The sequence below is a fragment of the Colletotrichum scovillei genome (genome assembly GCF_011075155.1).
Source record: "Colletotrichum scovillei strain TJNH1 chromosome Unknown Contig00012, whole genome shotgun sequence".
Lineage (NCBI taxonomy): Eukaryota > Fungi > Ascomycota > Sordariomycetes > Glomerellales > Glomerellaceae > Colletotrichum > Colletotrichum scovillei.
In genome coordinates, this window is record NW_023336270.1 from 262,710 (window position 1) to 288,106 (window position 25,397).

Sequence of the window (25,397 nt, forward strand, 5' to 3'; positions counted from 1 at the left end):
ACCCCTCAACGGGTGCTCCAGTCATCTGCCCTAAGAGGACCGGGGTAGTCTTCTGGTGTTTTTCTACTGCCGTTCCTAGTGAGTTTGAGGTGTGTGAGTCTATGAGATGAGACTCACCTCACGAGAACTACCTAAGAACGATGGAGTGAGATGCCTACGAGGTACCTAAGCAAGGTACGTAGGACAGAGCCATAGCCGCAGTACCTTCCATTAGCCCAACGCCCCGAGTTCCTGCCCTCGATGGTGGACACAGGGCAGAGGAAGGCGTAAAATCATCCACCTTCTCTGCGCCTTCCTCCCGCCGGGCAGTTCAAGATCAGCCGGTCCCAGAATCTCAGGAAGGAGGTGCATGGTTCTTTCCCTCCTTCCTCCGGGTCCCCCGCCTGGCTCCTGGCTCCTGCACCTGCCACATGCACCACCCGCCCGTTCTTTCCCATCCAAACTGCCATGTTTTCTGCCACGCTCAATTGCCTCAGAATTCAGAAAGCACCAGATGGGACGGGGAGGCAAACAAAAGGTACATCGCTCTTGTACCTTATCCTCCATTTTCCCTTCAGTCACCTTTTTATTTTCCAAAATTCGTCAACTTTCCTTTTTTCTGATTGGTCCAGATATTCCTCGCCGTGAGGTCCTGCCGCCAGTGTGCCTGCTTCCCCCGTGGACCGTGGACCGTTGTTCCTTCCCCTCCCTGTCCCGAGTGCTCTCACTCAGTGTTGCTCCGTCGTCCCTGCTCTCGCTGCTCTCTGATGCCGCACACGTTCGCGGGTCTCCCATCTCCCACCAAACTCATTCTCATCGCCCACCTCAACCACCCTCTCCTCTCCTCGCCCTTCTCCTCTTTCTCTTCTCTCTTGATTCCCTCTTCTTCCCATTTACTCACCCTCCATTACGAAAAATGACTCATGGCTCGCCGTTGCCACGTTTTTGAGTCTTGCGCCCGCCGATCCACCGTCGTCCGACCCGGCCCCAATTTCCCTCCCATTCTCACGCCTTTCCCCCGCCGAGATGCCCGATTTTCCATCATCGCCCATCTTCGATTTTACCCCCGACCGTCAATGCCATCCGTCGCATCTGCTCTGATGCCTCTGACTTTCGGTCTCATCTCGCGCTAACTACATTGTTTTGTTGCTTGAATTTTTCTCCATCGTTCGATGCACTTTTTCCTCTGTTTATCGCGTGTTATGGCCCTGATATTGCGCGCACACTCCTTACCCCCGACCCCGACTGTTGTGATTCGGTCGCGCTTCGTCCAAATTGAAGCTATCCGCACATCTTGCACCACCATCGTCACAATCATCAACAGTACCACGAAATTCATCAAGGAAACATCGGATTCCATCATCTAGGTCGACAATCTGCTCGGCGATATTTTTGTTGAATTTCTATCATTTTCCTAGCCCGATTTGACTTACACCGAGTATATCGTTTCATCCCATCGTGATGGGGCCACGCGACCGATGAAATAAGGTGCATCGCCTCATCCGCGTGCCCACGGCCATCCTGTTGCCTAAACTCGTCAATCACGTCTTCTATGGTATCGCAGTGACTGCTCTCATTGATGCATGGGTTTTTGGGCAATTTGAAGCTGGTTTCGTGCCTCCAGCGCCAATAATTCAATCCAGTGCAAGAGACGCGATGGAAGCTATTCGCATTTCGCCAGCGCTTCCACCCAAAAGCGGGATACCATCGCTGCACACCAGTGAAAGATGATGAAATTTCCGCCGTGAACTGCTGAGGTTTCATTTTTCATCTGTTCACTTTTTTTCTTTCTCTTTTCATCGAAATTGCTCCTGGCCAGGCTGGCGCTTCCAGATTGACGCATGTCTGCCCAAGGTGGAGGAGCAGAACACGTGTGTCCGTCACCGCCTCACAAACTACCGCGGCCAACACATCGTCAACTTGTCTGAAACTTACAAACAGTTGTCGAGCCTGATCAAGAGAATGAGTCAAGAGAGATCGATGTCAATCTAGAGATGATATTGGCAACGCGGCCATAGCAAGTCTTGCGACCTACCGACTGGCAGTAAAGAAAGGGGGGAGGAAAGCCTGTGTCACGTGGTGCTGCTTTCTAGTAGCAAGCACCTTGCGTCGCGAAACACATCATCAATGGCATTAATTCGTGAGTGCTTCAATCTGCAGGAAGTTCTTTCGAGTATTTCTGCGAAACTATCGACTGTGTACTCTTCTTGGTAGGCGCTCGGTCTGATAGACAGGGACCAGATGTTCGCGGGTGAGGCACGCGGGTAGCCTCGCTGAACGGTCGCCCTCCTGCCTTCTCGCGCGCGATTCACTCACGACACATGGTGCGAGGTGCGGCAAGACTTTTGATTTCAAAGGCCTTAAATCGAGTACTCTTGATCAGGAGCTCGACATCCTACAGTCTGTTTGACTGCATTGCAGTATGGTTCAGATACTCGAACGAGGCTGCGACTTCATTGTTTTGACTTTTGACGCGTGTACCACAAGGGTTTCCTTTTCCCTTTTCACAGTCGCCTACAGATCAACAATTACGTCGAAAGAGTCATAACAATACTTATAACCGAACAGAATAGATATTGATCGAAAGAATGGACCGTCTAGAGACCGCATGCCTTCTATGTCGACGAGACCATCGCAAAGAGCTCAAGCCAGACAGACGCGTCAACCGGATGCGCCGCCCATGAAAACGCACTGGACACTTTTTTGCGCGCTGGCAAACTGCAGTGTCGTTGGTCGGTCCGGCGTCCTCCCTGATCTGGAAGGTGGGGCAGGCAAGGCAGGAGGAGGAGGAAGCTATGACCACCGCTCCCGTTGCAGCTCGGAGCTGCCTTCCGCCCAGGTTCCCCCCGCCGCACAGGACGCAACTGCCAACGGGACACAGCTTGGTTGGTTCCTGCTTCCTTACTTTTGTAGGTATTCCACCAAGGTACTTCCTTAGGTAAGCGAAGAAGCTCCGCATCGTAATTACATAATGCATGCGTGCTTACCTCAGCTGTTCTCAGGGTCCTAGAGATGGGTTTGCACCCGACCCCTTGCCAAACCCTTCAGCGCGTCTCACGGAGCGGATGCAGCCGGGGTTTTCTTGGTAGCTGCTTTCGTCGCTGCCTCGGTTGAACAAAGACAAACCTTCAGCGAGGACTGCGATTTGCGACACAAACATTCCGAGATACCAGGGGACACTTGACATGCTTATTGTTGATTCCAAGTGAGATGGAGGGATCTTGCCAATGTTGCATCGCATGCACCGCCACAAACCAAAGGTAAACTCCAACCTCACTTGGCGAAACTCAGGAGCTTGCTACAAGGTGATATGTGGCTTATTGGGCGCATCCATGCCATTATCTCGACCCGTGTGATTTAGAATGAGTGGATCAGGAGCCAAAGGCTGCAAAAGAATGAGAGCTTCCTTCTCATAGAGGCAGACGCACGGCGCTACTAGGGAAGAAGCTTCACTGCTAAGCCTGGGCTCCGGGTCTTGGAGGTGCGAATCATTGACCCTGCCAGATGGACCCCGGGATCGGATAGAGGCACAGCGAGAATGTAAGAACGGAAGCTCACCCTACGAAAGATGCCGCATCTGATGGAACTCTCAAGTTGACTTCATCGTAGAAGTTGCGATTCTGCACCTGCTTTGTGCAGATAGATACATATCTTCTTTTCATACTGAAATACATTATAAGTTACCTGAAAAAGGTGCTTGATTACGTCGAAATACCTCGTACCGAAAGTCCGAGCCGGAACCCCCCACGCCCTTTGGCTCTTTACCAGCACAAAGGGCGCGCTCCAACTACCGACCCAAACCAACGAGCGGCAATAACGCAGCCCGGGAATTGCAACAAGAACCCGCTGGAAAGGGCCAGCCTTCAGGTCAAATTCAACTTCCAACATCCACTTCCACCCGGCGTGCACTCAGATTACCTTATCTTACGGGATACTCTCCCTGATTCTGCACCGACTCGCAACGCGTAGCCGACGGAAGCCGAATTTCCTCACTATCCCGTCATCCACCTTTCGCCGGACTTGTAATCAGAATCTTCATCTCGTGCTTCGCCAGCATTCTCTTTTCTTCTTCTTCGCTTTACGTTACGTTCAAAAGATACCCGCGGTAAGCAACTCAAAGATGCGCAACTCAATTATCCTCAGCGCCGGCCTGGCCCGCCTCTCGACATCTCAAACAACCCGAAGATCGTTCGTGACCACTGCTGCAAGGAGTCTCGCCAACCCTACTTCATCCCCGGCGTCTGCGCCGCCGCTAAACCCGCGATGGCTTTCTGAGCTGCAGTCGCGCATCAAGCGGTGCGCCGGGCTCGACCTCAGCGGGCAGCAGAAGGAGGAGTTGGCGGCTCTGCGGGAGGCTGTCGATGGGCAGTGGTTGGAGTTGCTCGCCGGGCGGGAAGGGTTCCTCACCGGTCCCGGGTGGAGGGGCCTTGACAGACATACGGTGACTTGGGGAGACCAGGTGAGTTCCTGTTACACCATGAGTTTTTAAAAGATGAGATGAATTGGGTGCTGATTATATGGAAATCAGGATGCAATGGTGAGTTGAACCGGAGCCTGACTCCCCAAAGGAAGGGAGACAATGAACTGACATACTACAGGGTATGACTCGCATCCCGAATATACCATGAATCTCAATCTCACATCTGTAGGTCATGTAAACAACGTCGTCTACAACAAGTACGCCGAGTCGGCGCGGGTCAACTGGCTTCGTAACTTTGCGACGACGGTGGATCCTGAGCACAAGGATGAGTGGGACCAGCTCATGAGCCCAAAGGACATTGGCCTCATCATGAGAAGCATCAAGACGGACTACAAGTTTGTGAGTGACACTTCCATCAACTTGAACCACCAGGCTCCGAAAGGCGCTGTATTTCTTGGCGCCGCGGCGGTTGAGTCTAAAACACCTGAATCGCTCACACTGACAACCAATGTGAAGCCAATGGCCTACCCGGACCACGTGACGGTCCTCCATAAGCTTGTTTCCAAGCCGACATACGAATCAGACTTCATTTTGCTTGAAGCTCTTCTCATCTCCGAGGGCCACCGTCGCCCTGCCGCCCGCTGCTTCGAGGATATCGTGGTCTACGACTACAAGACCGCCAAGAGGGCGCCGCTGAAGCCTTTCATGGTCGACCGGCTACGGGAGACATACGAGGCGCAAGAGCAGAGCAAAATTGACTGCGAGGAAAAGGTAAAGGGTCTCGTCGACATTGTCGAGCGTCTGGAGAAGGCTGCGTGAAGTGCTGTGGGCTGGCGCGTTACTGCTTTTTCGCCGCAAGAAGCGCGATTGTGTGTGAGAGGGGACGGTTGTAAAAACATGAGACATTATACATAGACTTAGATCATAGACCTCACACCGAGAATAAAGGTTCCCAAGTGACGTACCTTCACGGTCTGAAAAGCCGTTGGAAGCGCCCAGATCTGAGGGAGGCTCCGGATCGGCGGGCGATGACGGCGTGAGGCTTTTCATCGGCTGAAAGTGGAGATCTGCGCGACATCGACGATTCAATCAACGCCTTGCCCGTGTGACCTTGTTTATTCCCCCACCATCACCACCTCCACCACAAAGCCTTGCCTTTTAATGTTGCATATCGCGCAACCTCAAGTGTGAACCGTTGTCATTTGCAGCATAGACACAACATCCAGATCTTTTAAAGTTTCGTTCATCATCATGGGTAGCATCTCGTTCCGCGAGCATATCCGCTGGATCCCCGATGAGGCGAGCGAGCCGACCTCGACCATAGTGCTCACGTCCCCGCAGCGCCGTTTCGTGGACCTCCGCATTCTGAAGCAAACGCCAACCGTCGATGGCGTGCAAGGTAAAATCTCAACGTCGTTCTCACACGCGACCCGGCCCAGGGACCCCCAAAAGCCACCACGACTACCAGACAACTCCAAGGCTAACACCCACAAAGATACGCACGGCATCGAGCGCCTGGAATGGGGCATCGCGGGAACCTCGTCATCGTCCACCCGCACCGACGACCAGGGCGCCGAGGTGCGCCACTCGCGCTGGGAGCACTGGATCGACTCGCGCACGACGGAGCCCGAGAACGCGGCCGACGAGGGCGACATGTACGAGCAGCCCGACGGGCTGACGCTCGAGAAGGGCCGGATGGTGAACCCCGCCACCGGCACGGAGACGGATTACGAAGAGCTGTGGAGGGACGTCGAGCCCGTGACAGTTCCTCCGGTTGGTGCCGCGGCCGAGGGCGAGGCGCAGAAGGGTGTCGAGTGTGTTGTTCTCAAGCACGAGGACGAGACGAGCGGGGCGCGGGGTATGGTTGTGTGGTTGGGGCGGTTCTGTCAGGGGATTTCGAGGGTCGGGGAGGAGGTTGCGGCGGAGAGGTGGGAGTGGAAGGAAGGGGAGGGGTGGAGGCGGACTGTGAGGATTGGGGATCGGGCTTTGCCTTGCGAGGTGTTGTTGATGACGGGTGCGGCGTTGAGTGTTGGGACGCATGTTGTTCATGAGGAGGTTGTTTGGGATGTGCTTGAGAGTCGGTGATTGTGTGGCCTTTCATGATCGTGACAGTAAGATGAGATTGAGGTGTCTGGGCTGACATTCCCCTAGATGGTTTCTAGAGACTAGATTGCCACGGTTGGGCAGAGAGAGTAGCATGGTTGTTAGCGGAGATTCCCTGAAGATTGCACGTTCAAATTCAAGGGTTGTTTTCTCATTCTTCGCCTCGACTCTTGTGGCTGCCCTTTAGAGGAAGTTGACTTTAGAAAATAGGTGCCAGTATATATTTGAAAACCAGTTGACAACCGACGTCCACTGAGCATGCATGAATGCCCCAAAACCATCTCTACGAGTTGAGGTAGCGAAACTAAGAGTAGAAATCTGAGCAATGAGACACATCCATGATAGGCGGCTCCGAGCAAGTCCGTTCTGGTGCATCCATGTCTTTTGGGGAACAGTTTCACGCCAGCTGAAGTTGAGAGTTTCGCCAATCAGGTCCAGATGCGAGGTCCCAGCGACGCACGAACCTGAAGTGCGATGTATGGGCATTTCAGATGAATCGTTTGCGTATCTGAGAAAAAGAGGCTTTGGACAAATGCTGGGCTCTGGCATTTAAGGTGATTGTTTGGCGTTCATTTCAATATGAGGTTTTACTTCATTCTTCGAAGGCTGAAAGGCTCAATCTCGAAGATTATGAACCACTGATGCTTGCTATGTTCATTTTACCTAGAGGTAAAGGGGATATTCTTCCTCCTGATAACATTATGGTTCTCGAACTGTGTCTCAATCAGCCGTTGAGGTGACTTAAATCGTAGACGAAGGTCTCTTCGAGTGAAGATCCACCAACACCAGCTCCAAGTGATTAGCACTCCAACTTCAGCATACCAACATACGGTGGCTTAAGTATCTGATACGTAGCAAACGACGGCATCGTTTACTTCCAGAACAAAGTTCATGAATTCCGCGGTTCGGTCATTTGGACTTCAAGGTGATGGATGGCCGACCCACAGAAGCCATGGAACCAAAAGGTATACGGAATCTGTTGCATTGTTTCCCGCATCGCTGTCAAGTTTCTTTTCTCCAGCACATGTCCAGCATCTGGCAACACCTAAGATATATCAAAGACCATTCTTCGATTTATTTCGTCTCTTACATCTTATACTGAGAAGAATACTACATCAGAAACCCGGAAACACCACCATAGTCCAAACCCGACCCTTGATTAATCATGGCTACGACATTCCGCCAATTTGGCTTACTCCCTGTCGAGGTGCGACTACAAGTGTGGGAATGCAATCTTCGGTCTGCAGACCCAGCTTTTCACGTCTTCTCTATCAAAAGCCGAGCTACGACTACTGCGTCAACCGGTCTCAGTCACAAAACACCAACGCAAGTTCACCAATATGAGACTTATGTTCTTTCCAATCCTACATACACACCAAGACAGCGGTGTCCGTGGTCCGAGTCAGACCCTTCGACATACCGCGTCGATGCCGGCCTTTGGTCCGCCTGTAAGGAGTCTAGAGACGTGGTTCAAAAGCATTACGCAGCGCTGGTGAACCCTTCTAGCGGCCACAGCTCTTCTACACGACATGATCAACCTGAACGAAGCGCTTCCGGCTCAAGCATACTTCCAGACAAAGATCTCATCATCTTCCAAGTTGCACCCGACGCACACGTCTCCGTCAGTGAGGCGTTGTCCGCCCTCCGCCCCTTCTTCCAAAATGACGAAACCCGACTATTGCACATCGCGTTCGAATTCACCGACGACTGGGACATCCAGCCCACCGACGACATCAAGTCCATGATCAATCAACCAGGTCCCCGGGCTTGCTTTATCCGCCTCTTGGAACGAACTATGTGTGGGCTTCTTTCGGCCAAGCTATACCTCATGGATCACGGCTCGGAGGGGGCCGAGGCCGGGTCGCCGGTGCTCTTCTCCGCTGGAGGTTACGATCTCAGCGAAATCGAGTGGACGCCCACACCGACTGCGGCGCCTGATATATGTGCTGCGAGATGTTTTACTATCGACCTCTCCATCCTAGGTTTGAAGCACTGGGCCTTTTTCCTACCGATGTGGGCGCCTGATGATTCAATGACCTTGCGGCCATTTTTTCACTACTCGTCTTCCATAGCCAAGGTTGCCGTGCTTCGATCCGAGAGAAGAACTCAGGGCGATGAATCAGGCTGTGAGTGAAGGAGATGAGAGTAAGCGTCCTCTTTGTCCTGCCCAATGCATTGTTGCTGATTTTTGTCTAGGTATATGTAATAACAATATCGTATCGTGTGGTTTCCCTCGAAAGTCTGACCCCGTTAAGGCCGATCTTTTGCGCCTCTAAAGCCGGAAAAAACCACCACATGTAAAATGATACGATGGAACAACGGACTGCTCAACGTTCAAACTGTAAGAAAGTGATAGGCTCCTCTGTAAGACACCCAGGCACTGATATCACAAGGACTCTCTCCTGCACAGAAATACCAGCCTACCATGTGATTCTCTCGAGTAGCCTCTCTTCCGTACTTCGCGCTACCTAATTACAATGCTAAGAATTGAGGGTATGAAAGGGTGGTAGACCTAGCAGAAAAGAAAAACGAGAAATCTCAGATAGTACTTCTTATACAGACGACATCGTGGCCAAACGGGACATTATAATTTTCCACGAGCTTGGTGCCATTACAGGCTCACGAGCGTATCTTTCTCTAATATTTACAGCAGTTCCGATAGTTTCAATAATTGATCAGTTTGGATTCAAGTAAGACCTCGCGTCAGAGAGGGGTAGCCATTCCGACTTTCGGCACCGGGAACTGTTCTAGGCAGGTGGCAGATGTTAAGCGGGGAAGCCAAGACGATCTGCCTCATTTCACAGCGAAATCCCAAAGGTATTCAACCAGCGCTTACAGATCGTAGCATTTTGAAGGATCAGGTCGCATCCGGGGTTGCAGAAAGCCTAAAAGGAGACTTGGGACTTCAATATCAGGTTATCTCGGCCGGATCACAACCCCTCGGCACGATAACCTCAGCAAGTCCGAGCGAAGTGATATGCATGGACAGCGGGGCATTGACCAATCAAGACGATCCACAGAGTCGCAATAAACTCTTTTGGCCCTGGTTCGGCCTGTCATTGCATTTGTTACGTTACGTCCGCAACTCAAGAAGCTATTGCTTGCGTTCTTGCTATGGACTGACGCTGTCCATAAAGACTGCGGCCTGTCGTCTCAGAACTGAGCGGCTGCTTTGAAGCTAACATTTTCGTAGCTTCTTCAGGAAAACCAGGTCATCATACGCGCAATGATGGGAGTCTACAAGAGAACCGGTCTTTGTACCCTGACTTGGGTGCTATTGTCACTCTTTGCCAATGCCGCAGCAGCAGCCGGCGTGAAGAGCATTTTCCTCTTCAAGGATGTTCTGCAGTCGAACACAACAGCTCTTAAGACCTCCGGCTTTGACACCCTCCTCATTTTCCGCATCGGTCTCCTTGACAATGGCGATCTCGTCTACTACTCAACGGGAGACGCGGGCGAGGCCGTCGACGCGCCCGTGGTGACGAATGGCTCATATGTTGGTGGAACCGCGTTGGCGGAAAAGGTTAAGTCCTTCAAGACGGGCACAACCAATATCAACAGGGTGGAGATCTCGCTGGTGTCACATGACACGACATTCCAGATCATCCGCGACTTGATTAACGCAGATGGGACAGGGTCTGACACAAAGTTGTACAAGAACTTTGAGGTACTGAAGGCAGAGTGGGATCTTGACGCATTCAACAACGACGATGAGGGCGTCTATGACGTGGCGAGCACAGTCAGTTTTGCTCAGATGCTTGGGAAGATGGGTTACCAGTATTCTATTGCGCCGTACACCAACAGTGGCTTCTGGGCGAACGTCAGAACACAAGTTGAATCCACGAATCCTGGTCTTTTCGATAGGGTGTACCTCCAAGTCTACGACGGCGGAGCTGGCAACAATCCTGGAACGTGGCAGACGACCCTCGGCATGAAGGTGATCCCTCTTGTGTGGGTAGTCAATGACGCAAAGCCGTCTCAAGGAACGACTGCGACTCAAGCCCAGCAACGATTCGCAAGCTGGTTCTCGCAATACGCCGTGGCGGGCGGTGGGTACTGGAACGATTACGATATTGAGAAGATGGACTCGTCTTACACGGATTATGGAGCTGCACTTACTAGTGTCTTCTAATGCACTGTGCGCAATCTCTCTGTCTCTCTATTCGGGTATCATACCTATGTCATTTACCCTCAGCAGGAGTTATTCGAATCTCCCATGTTGCCAAGAATTAGTCGTTGCTTCGGTTTCGGCATTTGCCATCTGGAATACGTGACAAGTTTGCACCCTGGTTCTTGTTGCCTTGAAGCGACGTTCGGTTGAAGAACGGTGGAAGCAAACATCGCTCATATTGCAAACTGCTCAAGATTTATATCTGCTGGTTGACGCCAGTACTGTAAGTTCAGAAGTGCAAGTCAACCCGACTACGCCTCCCAATTCCCCGCCACTTCCCAGTTTCAACGCAAGAAAATCAGCTAGCAAACCTGAATCCAGTCTTCAGAAGGAGATAAGACTTTACTACGATGAATTATCTGACTGATTGATAATTGTTATAGTGCGCCACGCCTCTGGTGATTCGTTGGATCCCGACAATTGGGCAAACATCGACGCCACTCTAGCAAACTTGACCAGGGCGTATTTCAAATCCACATTCAAAATCTCACAGTGAACGACAGACCAAGCCAGCCTGGTATATCGGGCCGGTGGTGTTGTTGAAATGCAGAAATGTGGCCACCATCACGACTTTGATCCATGAGATGGATTACATTGTTCCGGCAAACACCATCGTCGACAAATTGACGCACGAAGTTACTAGTGAGCGGGATACCGGACTTGTCACTCATATTGGGCTAGTGCGAACGGGAGACGTTGCAGATGTCAACACCACGAGATGGACACCATTTCCAGCTTCCGGGCATGATAGGGCTAGTTTGGAGGGGTAAAAGCGGAGCGAAGTTCTTCGTCGAGGGAGCTCGACTATCAAACCCTGCCCAGCCAGAAATATTTAAGCTCAAGTCGCCCTACCTCTTAAACTTTTTAATTGATCAGACTAGTGGAATGTCTTTGCTCCTGCAATCCCGACACCTCTCGACTCGAAACCATATACCCACTGCGACAATGAACGACTTTCTGGAAAGATGTCCACCTGCTTACGTTGAGCTTCTCGGCAGCCTCGGCATTCAAGTGGGATACTTCGCTTGCGGGATGATCATGGAAAAGATGCGGCCTGCCTACGTCACCGCAACATCTCGTGAAGTCCTGAACAAGAGTATTCTGAACCACGTCATTCTGAATTCCCTCCACTTCGCCATAGCAACTTGCATGGGTGGAAACTCGATTTTGTCACAAGGATATCCCAAAAAGTACCAGTTGCCGTCGTGGACCGAGCTCATATCACAGCTGGTGATCGCTCTTGTGTTACGGGATGCTGTATTCTGGATCGTTCATCGACTGTTACACATCCCTGGACTATATCGAGTGCACGCGAAGCACCATGAGATCAAGAACCCGGGCGACCACCACATTTTTACCATCAGCTACATGTCCGTTGCAGACTTTTTCTTTTTGTACGCAATTCCGATAGTATCCGTGGCAAGGTTCTTGGACATGAAGCTCGTCACAACGTTGGCCTTCTCCTTCATTTCTGCAACGGGAGAGCAAGTTAAACTTGTTTGGGGAGACGAGGCCCATGACGAGCATCACGTGAACGGGGCGGTCAATTTCGGAGCATACGGTCCCATGGACTGGGTTTGTGGAACTAGCGGTCAGTGATTTCTTGTCAAGATTCCATGTCCCGATGCATGATTGCTTATCTAACCTCCTATTACAGCCTGAAGAACACCGCGCGAGACACGTGGACGAATGAATGCACAGCGGCCCGCTGTGGAGCGTGGAATGCCGATGTGGTTTGCCGTGCTTTTGAGCTCGTGGGCGATTTGAATTACGATGGCCCTGCCTCTTGGGTTGTCATTAAGTATTTGGTAATTTGGTCCGTGTATGTCTGCAAGTTTTTGAGCGATTACGGTTGGATCTTTGAGGGAGGGCGGCAGCGTTGGACTCTACTCAATTATGGATAGTTGTCACTCATTCGATAGTCGATCATGTTTCGATCAAGTTATGTTTCGTTGATTCATTACCGTGGGTGGACTAGAATCGAGGTGTTCTATGTTGTTAATTAATTGCATTAAGGAGTTGCTACTAATCGAAGCCTCATAATTGCTTCCGCTTGGGATCTTGTAGCCGCGCTAGTTCCAACAGAAGCCTGTAGTTGTAAATTGCAAAATCCACCTCACGCAAGGACTTGGCATGCCACTCTCTCCCCTGCATCGCAATGTTTCTTGCTCGTTGCTGCCCACTATCAGTTGTAGTCAAGTATGAAACAAGCTCAGGTAGCTCCTCCATGCTCAGGCTGACGGGCACATAATGTATCCAAGGAACGAGGCGTTCATCGTGCCACTCGCGGAGAAGAGTCTGTTTCAGTGGTGTGGACTTTGATGCTAGGAACTTGTGATAGCGCCCGCTGATGCCGTTTCCGTCAAGGTCGAAGACGAGCCGTGAGCGAAACGCTTGATTCTTGTCCACCCAAGACCTCACATTGAAGTACGAGTGTTGGTCTCTGCACTGTGTCTTCCGGCACTGGAACAACCTTGTGAAAGCAACGTCGTACAAGCGACTGTTCAAGAAGCTTGAGGTCACACGCTCGACCACGCCGTTGACTAGCCTCAGGTAGGTATGGTGCTGTTCTTCGGGCTGATGCAGATTCTGTGCCAAGGCCACGAATCTCTGGCGGTGATAATTCCTCCAACTGCCATCTACAGCGAAGCCACCGGTGTTAGACCCAGTCCAATAGACGTTATTCCTTTTTTTCTCCCACTCGATATCTTGGTCATCGGCGTACTGAAACTCTTCCTCCAGATATGCCGGGCTCGGGTACACAATATCTCCCATTGATGGGAGAGCACCTGTGGATAGGATAGGCACCAGGCCCTCGATCAAACGAAACGACTTTGGTCTCGCAATGAGACCATGTAGGGAGGTATGCTTGAGATGTCGGCATAGATCCGCAGCCACTGATAGGTCTGACACAAATGGAAGGCCACAGGATTCGACGGTCGAGTTTCTCGTGTGCCTTGATGCGAGTTCTTGGTTTGAGCAGTGCTTCGAGATTTCTTTGCCGACTGGTCGTCCCGACATATTTTTCAGATTGAAACGACCGAGGGTGATTGAAGGCTGTTCACCAATATCTTCTGCAAATTGCGAGGGGAGGAGAACTCGCGGCTCGTCGAGGTGATTTACGAGAAACTTCAAATCCGGGATCTTGCTATGCTCTAAACCCTTTAACAACTTGTTGAATGAAGACGCAATGTTTCGGTCGAAAGTACGGGATGCGTGCTGGCATTGGGTTGTGCCTTGTGCAGACGAAAAGGAGCAAAGCCAAAGGTCACTTCCCGTCGCTTCGTACGCCATGCGCATCACTTGACTAACTTGTTCACCGCTCATCTTGAGCAAAGGCGATACAGAATCAAATATCATATCGAAATCGTCGATAATGGGAGACTGGTTCGCTATTGCAAAGTCAAACCATCCTTGAAGGCCTGGAGGCGGCTCTGTCCTATATCGACGTACGTATTCGACATGGGCTGCCGTGTAGTTGGCCGATTGTGTTCTCAGCAGGTGTTGGAATTTGATGTCTGCTTCTCGGCTTAAGATCTCAACAGGATGTTTCTCGGAATGACCAGCAAATGTTTGAGCTGTAGAGACTGCATCTCTGGCAACGAAAAGATTCATAATGTAAGGGCCAAGAGAAGCAATAGCTAATAACCATAGCGTTGGAACTCTCTTCGTCTTCGATGGCTTGAATATCAAGTGTACCATATTACCCAGTGCCAGTATCGACACTGCCAGATGTGAGATTGCTTGGAACTCTGAGGCTTGTGAAAAAGGACCAGGGGTTGCGGTGATCCCAAAAGTCCCTATCGCTGGTGCAATGCGCCAAGAAGTGCATTCGGCCTAACGAAAGTGTGTCAGTCTAGGAGCTAACAGGGTAGATCGAAAGGATTTAGTTACAGTCCTTGCCATAAAAAACCATGCCAAAGCCTTAGCAATGCCCAAGAATACTGTATTCGGAATGTTGATCGTCGTGAAGTCGAAAATGCTGGCGTCCATTATCAAGCACGCGACGAGTAGGACCACGACCCGAGGAGCCAATGCAGTGACCGATTGTTGAAGATGCACTTTTGGATAGAAATATGTTCGGTATGCTGCGTTAGCATGCTCAAAGGAAGCGTAGATTACGAGCATCGCAATAGCTGGTATCGCTGCGAAGGCAGATGCCTCAAGATCCCAGCCACATAGTGTGAAGGCCGCAAAGAGTCCGATCAAGAATGATACAGGTAATGTATCAAAAAGAAAAATTTGTACTTTCGGTCGAATCGATGGCGTAATATCGGGTGATGAGGGATCGGATCGCGAGAAACCACTCTGAACAAGCAAAAGGAGTGGGGATAGGATCGGCTAGAACTTCCGGTGGTCAGAAGGAGGGATAAGTAAAGCGAAATCATGGTTGTAGAAGTGATACGTACTAGAAAGACTACAACGCTCTTGTACTCAGCTCTGTACACCGAGACCACAGCGATGGCAAAAGCGACTGCCCAAAGAGATAAGGAGCCTGCTGCAACCCCCGACCCGGGACCTCGAAGGATAGGAGACGGGAGGCTGTCCCTAGAGGCCTTGTTGTCTCCCAGACTGTATGAGCTTTGGCGAGCACTGCGAAAGAGTATTGGCAGCAGTAGCCAGCAAAGCAGCTCAGACCATAGCTCAGTGGCGTTGGAAGAAAGATACTGCGTCACAACAGTATAGATCGCGGCTGTTCCCACAGGTCCCGTGATGGAGCCGAACTCCTCGATAGGCTGCCATTGGAGCATTGGAGCAATTCCGACTGTTGTTACAAGCAGACTTTGAAAGACGATTACTTCCAAAGATGAACAGCTGTAATGAAGGAAGGAGGGATAACCACCTTTGCAGCATTGCTACAGAGTCCGAAAAAGAGTATAGACGAGGAAAAGATGCTTAGATCCGGTGGAGCAACCTCGCAGGGTTTTACAGCCATGTATCAGGCGAGAACAACCGGCATACACAATGCGAGAATAGGAACATGACCCTGGTAGCCAGCAAGGGGTTGGATCAAAAGGGTTTGATGTATTACTTGTGCTAGACACCACTGATCGGCTTCCCAAAGCTACGATTGGGAATACGGCAGGACTCATAACGATTTGTCCGAGAGGCCACGCCAACAATTCTATTGCGAAGCAAATTCTTGATGACGATGAAGGTCAATAGTAGCTTGAGGTTGGGATTCATAGTCTGTAAAGCAGCTAGGCTGCTTTGAGCTATACGAGGCTCGTCTCATCCATCGTCGAGAAAGACATTAGAGCCAAGACACCGACAGAAGCCGGGCGATGAATCCATCTTGACCGGGCGGCTCAATTGCTTCCACTTACGAATTCATCCAATCATTCAATACACCCTTGTCTGACGGTGTAACTGCTATTGCATTCCGAGAGAAAGACAGTTCTTGGATCTGTCGGGTGTGGGCCGGGGAGGCGGAGTAGCATTGGCATGACGTTTGGTAATTAGCCTCAGGTCTCTCCAAGAGGTGCCAATTTCTAGGCAGCAGTATAACAAAAAAGTGTCGAGGGCGTTATGCGGCCCTGCGGCAGCGCGGCCCCGCGATTCGGAATGGAGCCGAGCTGCTCGGGCTGGGAAAAATGGGTCGAACGGACTGTGTTCAGTCGGTGCATGACTATTGTACTTGTATCTACCCCAAGCGGGATGGTGCCGGCAGAAGAGGGAAGTGACGAACATTTTACCATTGGACGTTGGAGTTCCGCATGCGAACCGCATTCGGGCGTCGGAGACTTACTTAGCCAATGTAGATCTGATCCTTCAGGTTATGGTCCAGAGTGTCTTAGAGATGCTTTTCGATAACGCTTGGTTCTTCGCTGCGTCATTCCCTAGTGATCTCTGGGATGGGTCCAGATAAGGTAGAAGGTTTCGGGAAGCAAGAGAGCCTGGGAATATAGCCCTAAGAGATTATTGATTAAAGATGTTTACACATCCAGGAAGCTGTCGACTGGATATCAGCTGTTGAGCTGACAATGCACTGCTGTTTGAATGATACCTTCATATATGACATTAATCTCTGGGATTTTCAACCAATAGGAAGGGTGGCCGAGTTGGTTATGGCGCCAGGTTAAGGTCAGCTTAACATCTGTTTCCTGGTGGGGCAACCCGCGCGAGTTCGAGTCTCGTCCCTTTCATTTTGCTTTTCTTTGACTGTAGAAAGGGTCTAATAACGTCAGTCGGGCAATGGTTTGGACTTCTTTTTGCTTTTGCAGCCAGAATTCCACCAACTAAAAGGTGTGTATCATGGCACGAGATGTCGCGGAAGCTACGAAGCGGTCGTCGACGTGTGAATGAAGTACGCTCTTCTCTTCAGGGGGGTATCTATTATGGTATCCTCGACCAATTTTAACTAGGCATCTCTTCACCGCGAGATCTTCGTCCCATATAAACTCTTCGCGTCTTCTTCAAACCGTCCTCCCACTGACATCTTCTCGCATCACCTTAAATGGTGTACCGGAACCGCGGACTCTCATCGCCCAGCTCCGCCAGCTCGTCATCAGAGAGGTCGACGTACTTGTTTTCCATACGACCGCCCTGCCGCTGCTTGTTCTCCCTCGAGTACCAGAACCACATGAAACCGTACATGCATGTTGCCATACCGACCATGCTCAGCGTCACGGCGTGACCGCGGATATAGCGCGGCTTATCGACGGCTTGGCTGCGGAGGGTCCTTCTGTCAGTTTTGTTGATGTGAAGGTGGTGATTATGTGGTGTGATGGGTCTAAGAAGGGAGGAGGACTCACTAGATGAAGGACGACATGACGCCGGAGCAGTTGCCGATGGTGAGCTGCATACCACTCGCGGTCGTCCGCTTGCCGTATCTCGGCGAGTTGTTCGGAAGCTATAAGAAACACCAAAATTGTCAGTCTCGACGTCATGTCGATGACACCAGAACAGCAGCAGAGGAGGGTGACAACTCACCCAAGCAAGTGGTAACCCGACCACAACGTACAATCCCGCGGCGACAAGGAAGCATCCAAAGTAATGAACACCATTTGAAGTCGGTGATATGAGCACGCCGTAACCGATGACGCTGATGCTCCCAAAGATGACACAGAACAGGCCGCGCTTTTGTGTGCGGTCCGAGAGGAAAGCCATGGTCATGTACACCACTGCACCGAGAAAGTAGCACGGTACAGTCAGCAGCTGCACCTGCGCCGCCGTCCACGTTCCGAGACCATTTATGATGGTCGGGAGGAAAGTCGAGAAGCCTACTATCGTCAGCCACAAACCCTACAACATCAAGAACGAGTGAAACTCACCGTAGAGCATCGTATCGGCCCCAAACTGCGTAACGCAAAACACCCACACCTTCCAATCCATAAACGCCTTGAGCATATCCCCACGACTGAACTCCTGCGCGCTGCTCGTGTTGCCGTACTCCCTCCCCCTCCGCCTCACCAACACCGCCTTCTCCTCCTCGCTCAAGAAATACGCGCTCCCCGCATCGTTGGGTAGCGCGAAATACGTCACCACACCAAGCACGACCGTCGGCAAGCCCTCAATGATCATAATCCACCGCCACCCGCTCAAACCAGCAACACCCTCCATGTGCCCGATCCCGTACGCCAATAGACCACCTAACCCGCCCGCGATGGCAGCGCTGACGAAGAGATACCCCACGCGCAGTGCAAGCTCGTGCTTACTGTAGAAAAAGGTGAGATAGACGTTCAACCCCGGGAAGAGGCCTGCTTCGACGACGCCCAGGAGGAGGCGGCATGCGATGAGGGCGCCGTAGGAGTTTACTAAGCCTGTGAGAGTGGCGATGATGCCCCAGGAGACTGTGATGAAGGCGATCCAGCGGCGCGGGGTGAGGAGCTTGAGGACGAGGTTGGAAGGGACCTCGAAGATGATGTAGGTTACGAAGAGGATTGAGACGGCGACTTGGAATTGGTTGCCTTGGAGGTTGAGGTCGCGTTCGAGGTTGTAGAGGCGGGCGTTGCCGATGTTGACGCTGTAAGCGTGAGTTGAGGGCTGGGAGTATATCCGGGGATGACCATGAAACTTACCGGTCGAGGAAGCTGAATAGGTAGAGGAGCATCACGAGGGGCACGATGTGCATGTCTAGTTTGCGGACGATTTTCTGTTCTGCGATGCGGTCTGCGAGCTCTTGGTCACGAGCGTCCATGTCGGGGGAACTGGTGCCGGGGCCCAGGCCGGTGTCTTCGTAGACGCGGTCCTTGCCGGAGGCGTCCATGGTTGTCGTGGTCATGCCGGTGTTACGGCGATAGGCCGGGCGGAAGAAGAAAAAAACTCTATGATGTCCCGGGTGTGCGGGGTGGTCCGGAAGCGACGAGCGGCTCAGTGAGTCTGCGCCGGCGATGAGCTTATGGCGGGCCTTTCTCTGAAGAGCTGGGATTAAGTTCTGAAAAGGTGTAAAGTAAGAGATGCCACGACCTCTCTCTTCACCCAGCCGATAGAATGGGTTGAGAGCCCCCTAGAATTCCACTCCGTTATCGCCAGATGATGCTCAAGGTAAAGAGGAGCGCGGGGTTTGGTGATGTTTCAATGGCGGGGTGAGTGTGTGTAAGGTATGATATCTGTCGCAAACTGCGCAAACAATGAGATTTTCTCTTTGTAACCTGCCCGTCCGGTTCCTATGTCGGCGGGGTCTCTGAAGAGACAATGGCACGATGTCGACTAGGTAGTCACCCGAAACTCCGCCGAAAAAAAAAGCTTGACGAGCTAGAGGGTTAAAGACAATATGGGAAGCGCCGCTTCTGCGAGTCAGCCAAGTTTGGGATCAATTGGAGGATGATTGACTAGCAGAGATGAGGCTCGATTGACGACAATGTAGAGCAAGAGTATGTAGCAGGTCCTCAGAAAAGGTACTCTAGACTGTGAGAAAACTTGAAGAGTCACGTAGATAATTAGAAACACACCAAGCCAGCCCCTCCCCCTCCATCGTCCCGCCCAGTTCTTACCTCCCCCACGGCGGCGTGATTATCTTGACATGTGCAGATAAGACCGCAAAAAGCCAAGACAACCCCCCAGGTCTGGAACGCAACCGTGGTAAGCTCGGAGCTGCGAGCACTCTACGAGTCTCTAGAGGCATCGGGTGGCTGGTCTGGTTGGATTTTCTTTGCTTGTTTCATTTGTCAGAGACCCGCCCCGGGTTATGTTCTATTCCCGCACATGTAGGAGATACCCGACGTGGTGCCACCGCCGTAGGCCGTGCTATGTAGTGTGCGTAAGCAGAAGTGCAGGCCGCGACACACGTTACTGCTTGCTTAAGTACCCCAGAAAGATATGCACCCTACAGTTACTCGGTATCGCTGTCAAGTTCCAAGACTTGTTATCGTGATGTTGCGTCTGAAGTCTTGGCTTGCAGGTAGAGATAGACACCGTTCAATAGCATCGGTAATTTTGTCGCCGATGAGTTTGTAGAACCGGCATGCTCGCTGGCCCTTCTTTTCGAGACTTAGTGCATGGTGTTGCCAGCGAGGACGAAGGCATCAAGCTGCATTTGGAACCACTTTTCGAAGCGATCAAGAGTATGATATCTACAATACGGAGTACCGAAGAAACCTACGCAAATCCCCAGTTGCGCCAACGATATCGACCGAGTTTGTTCGCGTCACAATCGAGACCAAGTGCATTCAAATTGTATATTGACTGACGAGGTATCCTTAGGTAGATAGAGTCATATTGCGACGCAGTTCCGTCTCAAAACCAAATGAAACACCCGCGATTTCATTGTTTCCATGTAGAAGCAATCGCCCAAAGGTTACACAAGAGCCAGGAACGCAAACACTCACACATTTCCATCCCATCTCCCAGCTTCCAAAACGAAACATCAACAACTTGGGATGAACAACTGGCCCCTGCCAACAAACCTATCCCCGTGCTCCCCTTCGTGCATACTTCACTCTCCGAGATTCAAGATTCAAACCGTGCTCAGCCCTCGAACCCTTCAAAACCTTCCCCTCTCCCGCATTCTCACTGACGGCCTTCACAAATAAAGACCAACCAGCTACATCTCGTCGCGGTGAGGACCACTTGAGTGAGTGAGTGAGGCCCACCTCATCTATCCCCCGACGCAGTCAGCAAACGCCGCATTCTAACCTGCACGCCACGCTCCCACCGGCAAGCTTCGCAGGTCGCAGGCCGCATCCGCCGGGACGCCGTTTGACATGACGAAACGGCTGGAGTACAACCGAACCCAGCGAGCGTATCATAAATACAAGGAACCTTCAGTCGTTTTTCTGATGTTCTCATAAGACGTCTGACCTTTCAGCCTCCTTCAACACCTCAAGTCTCACAAACTGACAGCAATGGTTTACTGCACACATCTTTCCATGTCGTACACATTACGAAGATTATCTACCGAATATCCTCTACGTGGAAATACACCCATCCCCTGAAGCAGTCCTTCTTCTTTTTTATAGAGCCTGCTTTCCTTGCCTGTTTCTCATACCAATCTATCCCGTATGGGACTCGATGCAACGCTTTCTCAAAAATGTCCAGGTAAATGACAATCCATCCTCTGGGTGATCCTTATATGCATTTCCCTTTAGTCTCCCCATTTCCTTGAATTCCTCCAATCTTGCCACAACAAAGCTTACACACACATAACAAAAGAAATTATAGCATTATCGATACCTCTCGGTAGGCATCTCGTAGACATCCGGTACAGGACCCGAATTATACGTCATACCCGGCGCGGGTCTCGACTGCTGTTGCGGCGGCTGCTGCGGCCTGGGTTGTGACTCGCCCATCTCGACGACCTCGTCTCCTCCCATCTCTGCGGGTAGGATTCTCGTTCCACCGAGTTCCTGCGCGCCACCCGTCGGCGGGCGAGATCCGTATCCGGCCCCCGCGGGCGAAACGGTGCTGTTCGTCATGGGGCTCACGCTTTGCGAGGGCGGCGAGAGCTGGTGCTTGGGCACGGGCTGCCGTCTCTGCGTTCCCGCACCCGCTCCGAGCGCAGCAGCGCCTGCTGCAGCACCACCATAGCCGGCTCCAGTCTCGGACATACCTCCACCGGGCCCGCTGAGGGGCGAAGGACCGTTGGGATCGTAGGCGCGCATGTCGTCGAGGTCGGCGCGAGAAGGTCGGTTAGCCTTGCGGCGCTTGTAAAGCCAGTATCCGATACCAATGAGAGCAGCAAGTCCAACAATGCCAACACCAACACCGATTCCGGCCTGTGCGCCGGTGGAAAGGCCTCCGCTGCTGCTGGAACCCGTGCTCTGCGCACCGCCCGTCGCGGTTGCGGTGCCCAGGCTGCCGGTCGTCGGGCCGCTTTCAACGGTAGTAGGCGCGGCGGTGTCGATGGAGGTTGAGGTGACGGTCAGGGTGGATTCGACGGTAATTGTGGTCTGGGCGTTGTTGAAAAGGGTGCTTGTGACCATGGAGGTGAGGATGGTATTCGAGGTCGTTGTGAGGAGGACGGTGCTAGTACGGGTGGCCAGGACGGTGGAATCAGCGCCTGCTGAGCCGGAGACGGTGACGACTACGGTGACGAGAGCGCGCTTCTCGATGACGCCGTATCTTCGGAGATCGTTGGCGTCGGCGGCGGGCGTGATTTGAGCAGCCGGGGCGTCGTAGGGAGCATCGAGAACAGGAAGGAAGTTGAGACTGCGCTTGGCAAGGACGGTAGAGGTGACATAGTTGGTCACGGTGGCGGTCGCGACATCGTTACTGGTGATGGTGGTGGTCTGGAAGGTCGTGGAGGTGACGACAACGGTAGTGGTGACTGTACGCAAGAAGACTGTGGTCGACGTGACTGTTCCTCCTCCGCCGCCGCCCACGGTAGTGGTGATGGTGACTGTGGTGGTGGCCTCTGCCGCAGCTGTGGTCTCTGTCGTAGCCGCCGGAGTCGTGGCTACGGGTGTTGTGGAAGTGGGCGTCGAGCCGGTGCCGGTTTGTCGGGGTCGGAGGACAGGCAGGGGCTTGCTGCCATTATCGACAAAGGGAAAGGCGGTGGTGAAGGAGGACCAGAGTAGGGCCGCGAGGCCGGCTGATCCGAGACGCATGGTTGCGATGCGGTCGCTCTACGACGAGTAGAGGACCGAGAATGAGCGCAATGGCAGTGGTGAAGATTGAGATTGACTTCTGTTGGAGGGAAGTGGGAGGTTTAAACGGGGGAGGGGGGGCGAAGAGTTGAGGACGGATTGATGGAGGATGAGGAGGATGTGGTAGGTAGTGACCTAGTCCTAGGGTAAGGCGGGTCGGAAACAAGTGTGAGTGAGGTGTATGTGTGTGTGTGTACTCCGTAGGTGTTGTGCCACCACGGCGAAACACGGTGGAATGGGGATGGCGTCGTACAGTTTGGTTGTGGGAAGAGGCGACGAAACGGTGTGAATAGACGGATGAAGAATCAATCGACGGGGAATACGAAGTGAAGATGGGAAGCAGAGGATGCAAGATCCGTTTGGTAGGTACGCAGTAGGTCACGCCGGCACAGGTTCGGTTGATTACGAGAAGAACTTTTAATGGAAGGAACGGAGACTCGAGAGTGCGGGAAAGAGCGATGTAGATTTAGCATCGATTGGCGACTGCCTCCGTTTGCTGAGTCCTAGAGTCCTGGGCTGTTGGCTGTTCACTAACTTCACTTCGTACACAACTTCTCCCTCCCTTGAGTCTCGACACGAACAACCTTCTCGAGTCCTAGAGACCTAGACCATGCAAAAACGCACACAATGCAGCCAAATCTGCACAAGTCCCAGCAAGTGCGCCTGTACCTCCGCAACAGTGCAGATTCCGTCGAGCTTAGCGTCCCGGCCGACGGGTGCTAATGGAAAAGCCACTCGTAATAGCGTCCACCCGTCCAAGGTGGCGCGGTTTACTGGTTTTTTGCCTCATCTGTCATGGCTCATGAAATGGTCCAAATGGTTTGTGCATGGCATTTCCCCTTCTCCTATGTATGAACTTCTCTGACGAACTCCGTCTTCTCCGTCAGGCTGGGTACTTGGGCAGCGCTTCTCCTTTCCATGTTCCATTGAGTCTCTCCACCGTCGGATACTGGAGAGGAGCCCGAGCCGACGGTTTGAAAGAGGGGCCCGTCTCCCAAGAACTTCGAATGAACAAGTGACCGAGAAAAAAAATAGACAAAAGAGTGGGCGGGAGGGGCGTTGAGGAATTGACCACTCCATCTGCTGCTCTCCCCAATCCCAAACGGCAGGTCGTCAGTCGATACTGCTGCTCGAGGGCGGCCCAAACCCAAAGGAAATAAGTCCAAAGGGCGACGGAGCGAAAAAAGGCTAACAAATGTTTAATTTGAACAGGCCCAAGTAGGAAACACAATGACACAACCACACAAGGGGTGCACAAAAAGGGACGACGATTCCGACGGCGAGGGCTTAGAATTTTCGGGTGCCCGACAACCTGGAGCTCTTTTCGACAAGGTCTCTCCCCGCCATCCGAGAGTGCTCTCGATGCTGATGTGCGCCGCTGCTTGGATACCCGCTGAATGCTGCAATGGCAGTGTTCGACAAGCCCGTCATTGGCAGCCCGCGGTGGCCGGGCTCTTCGCACGCACACACGCACACACGCACGCCATCATGGGGTGTCCCTGAACCCCTGGACCAGTGGACCCTGCCAGCCATGAGAACCTTCAACCGAGGTGCTGTGCGCCCCCAAAACGTGTCTCTATCTCGCTCCTTCCGACCTCTATGCCGTTTGGATTGAAAAGATGGCACAATACGGAGAGAATTGACAGCCAGTCGATGGTTATCAGCTATATTACCAGGGCTCGGGGCCAACGAATGAGTATCGATAGCCAGGCAATACACGGCGGAATTCCATTGGACAATCAGCAGCAATACGAGATTGTCGGAAAACCGCCTTGGACCTGCGACGGTCAACGAAATCTCCCCGTCAACTCCAGTCTCCAGCCAAACCCCAGTGTCGCCTGCCCCATCATGCGGTTCGCGGGATGAACCCAAGCGGGCAACATACGATGGCTGAGTAACCAAGGGCCCCGACAACGGCCACGACGACGACTACGACAGCGACGCGTAAAAGAAGAAAACATGTTGAAACTACCATGATAACGAGGTTTCTTCCACCCGTATTTGCATCGCGCGGTGTTGAGAGGTTTCAAAACGTCGCAAACATCCAAAAGTACAGAATGCACCCAGACCCTTGATAGATGTTGCGATTCTCCCGCCAGGGTTCACTTGGATCCCTCCCCGGGCCATAAAACCACTTCCGTGTCATCGCCGGCGTGGCGCTGGTCATCCGGGCGTCGAACGACCCTGGATTCCTCAGATCGTCAGCTAGCGCCACATTTGCTTGCATTCGCGCATTTCCTGCCAAATTCGATCTTTTGGCGGTGGACCGAATCGCGACATTGACACGCGCCCAAACTATTGCAGCGTGTCGAGAGAAGAAAGAAGAGCGCTCGTGTTCTGTGGTAGCGAGTGAGTGATCCTACTCGTGTCTCACCCTCGATAATGCTTCGTGATCTATCCGTCTGCTCGCAGCTCGAGGGGACGGAGTATCTAGTGGTGTTGACGTTCCGTCATGCGATCTGCGCATGGGCAGAATGATATCTGGGCAGACGCTTACAGCAAACAACGCATAACAACACACACGCACATACGCGCGCCAGAAAATGAGCCGAAACGGAATACGAGATCGAGGTGCAGCAGCTGGCGCCCCAGTAGGTCTACAGAACGGTCGGTTTCGGGAGGTGTGGTCGCCAACAGCGTCATCCTTTGTAGATCAGCACCGTCTCCGACACGAGAGAAGATTGTAAGGATTCTCGGG

At 52.3% G+C, this 25,397-nt stretch overlaps 7 protein-coding genes across 7 annotated transcripts; 4 read left to right on the plus strand and 3 right to left on the minus strand.

Moving 5' to 3' along the window:
* Nucleotides 1-4,099: 4,099 nt before the first annotated feature.
* Nucleotides 4,100-5,218, plus strand: HER10_EVM0003415 (uncharacterized protein; the record flags this gene model as incomplete). The annotated part of the gene is made up of 4 exons (XM_035473091.1): nucleotides 4,100-4,438; nucleotides 4,508-4,520; nucleotides 4,629-4,798; nucleotides 4,916-5,218. The coding sequence occupies 4 exons, from the start codon at nucleotides 4,100-4,102 to the stop codon at nucleotides 5,216-5,218; spliced, it is 825 nt and encodes a 274-aa protein (XP_035326119.1).
* Nucleotides 5,219-5,529: 311 nt separating this feature from the next.
* On the plus strand, nucleotides 5,530-6,484 carry HER10_EVM0005655 (uncharacterized protein; the record flags this gene model as incomplete). Its single annotated transcript, XM_035475261.1, has 2 exons — nucleotides 5,530-5,798; nucleotides 5,895-6,484. Exons 1-2 carry the CDS (start codon nucleotides 5,651-5,653, stop codon nucleotides 6,482-6,484), a joined length of 738 nt encoding a protein of 245 aa, XP_035326187.1. The 5' UTR covers nucleotides 5,530-5,650.
* A 1,183-nt stretch (nucleotides 6,485-7,667) lies between these two features.
* On the plus strand, nucleotides 7,668-8,636 carry HER10_EVM0001287 (uncharacterized protein; the record flags this gene model as incomplete). The annotated part of the gene is made up of 1 exon (XM_035471042.1): nucleotides 7,668-8,636. One exon carries the CDS (start codon nucleotides 7,668-7,670, stop codon nucleotides 8,634-8,636), a length of 969 nt encoding a protein of 322 aa, XP_035326047.1.
* A 1,092-nt stretch (nucleotides 8,637-9,728) lies between these two features.
* On the plus strand, nucleotides 9,729-10,634 carry HER10_EVM0008022 (coagulation factor 5/8 type domain-containing protein; the record flags this gene model as incomplete). The annotated part of the gene is made up of 1 exon (XM_035477559.1): nucleotides 9,729-10,634. The coding sequence occupies one exon, from the start codon at nucleotides 9,729-9,731 to the stop codon at nucleotides 10,632-10,634; it is 906 nt and encodes a 301-aa protein (XP_035326253.1).
* A 2,076-nt stretch (nucleotides 10,635-12,710) lies between these two features.
* Nucleotides 12,711-14,801, minus strand: HER10_EVM0001538 (uncharacterized protein; the record flags this gene model as incomplete). Its single annotated transcript, XM_035471282.1, has 2 exons — nucleotides 12,711-14,510; nucleotides 14,568-14,801. 2 exons carry the CDS (start codon nucleotides 14,799-14,801, stop codon nucleotides 12,711-12,713), a joined length of 2,034 nt encoding a protein of 677 aa, XP_035326056.1.
* A 2,198-nt stretch (nucleotides 14,802-16,999) lies between these two features.
* Nucleotides 17,000-19,571, minus strand: HER10_EVM0004205 (major facilitator superfamily transporter). The gene is made up of 5 exons (XM_035473857.1): nucleotides 18,695-19,571; nucleotides 17,948-18,639; nucleotides 17,607-17,896; nucleotides 17,429-17,526; nucleotides 17,000-17,343 (listed from the first exon to the last, which is right to left on the minus strand). Exons 1-5 carry the CDS (start codon nucleotides 18,895-18,897, stop codon nucleotides 17,127-17,129), a joined length of 1,500 nt encoding a protein of 499 aa, XP_035326141.1. The 5' UTR covers nucleotides 18,898-19,571; the 3' UTR covers nucleotides 17,000-17,126.
* Nucleotides 19,572-20,031: 460 nt separating this feature from the next.
* Nucleotides 20,032-23,148, minus strand: HER10_EVM0008574 (uncharacterized protein). Its single transcript, XM_035478091.1, has one exon. The coding sequence runs from the start codon at nucleotides 22,658-22,660 to the stop codon at nucleotides 21,278-21,280; it is 1,383 nt and encodes a 460-aa protein (XP_035326272.1). The 5' UTR covers nucleotides 22,661-23,148; the 3' UTR covers nucleotides 20,032-21,277.
* Between the last annotated feature and the right edge of the window lie 2,249 nt (nucleotides 23,149-25,397).

Bases quoted from the DNA above. Each gene is read 5' to 3' on its own strand.
- HER10_EVM0008574 (XM_035478091.1), bottom strand. From the start codon at position 22,660: ATGCGTCTCGGATCAGCCGGCCTCGCGGCCCTACTCTGGTCCTCCTTC.
- HER10_EVM0004205 (XM_035473857.1), bottom strand. From the start codon at position 18,897: ATGACCACGACAACCATGGACGCCTCCGGCAAGGACCGCGTCTACGAA. The intron at 18,640-18,694 runs GTAAGTTTCATG...TCACGCTTACAG, and splicing joins CTATTCAGCTTCCTCGACCG to CGTCAACATCGGCAACGCCC. The intron at 17,897-17,947 runs GTGAGTTTCACT...TGACGATAGTAG, and splicing joins GGCCGATACGATGCTCTACG to GCTTCTCGACTTTCCTCCCG.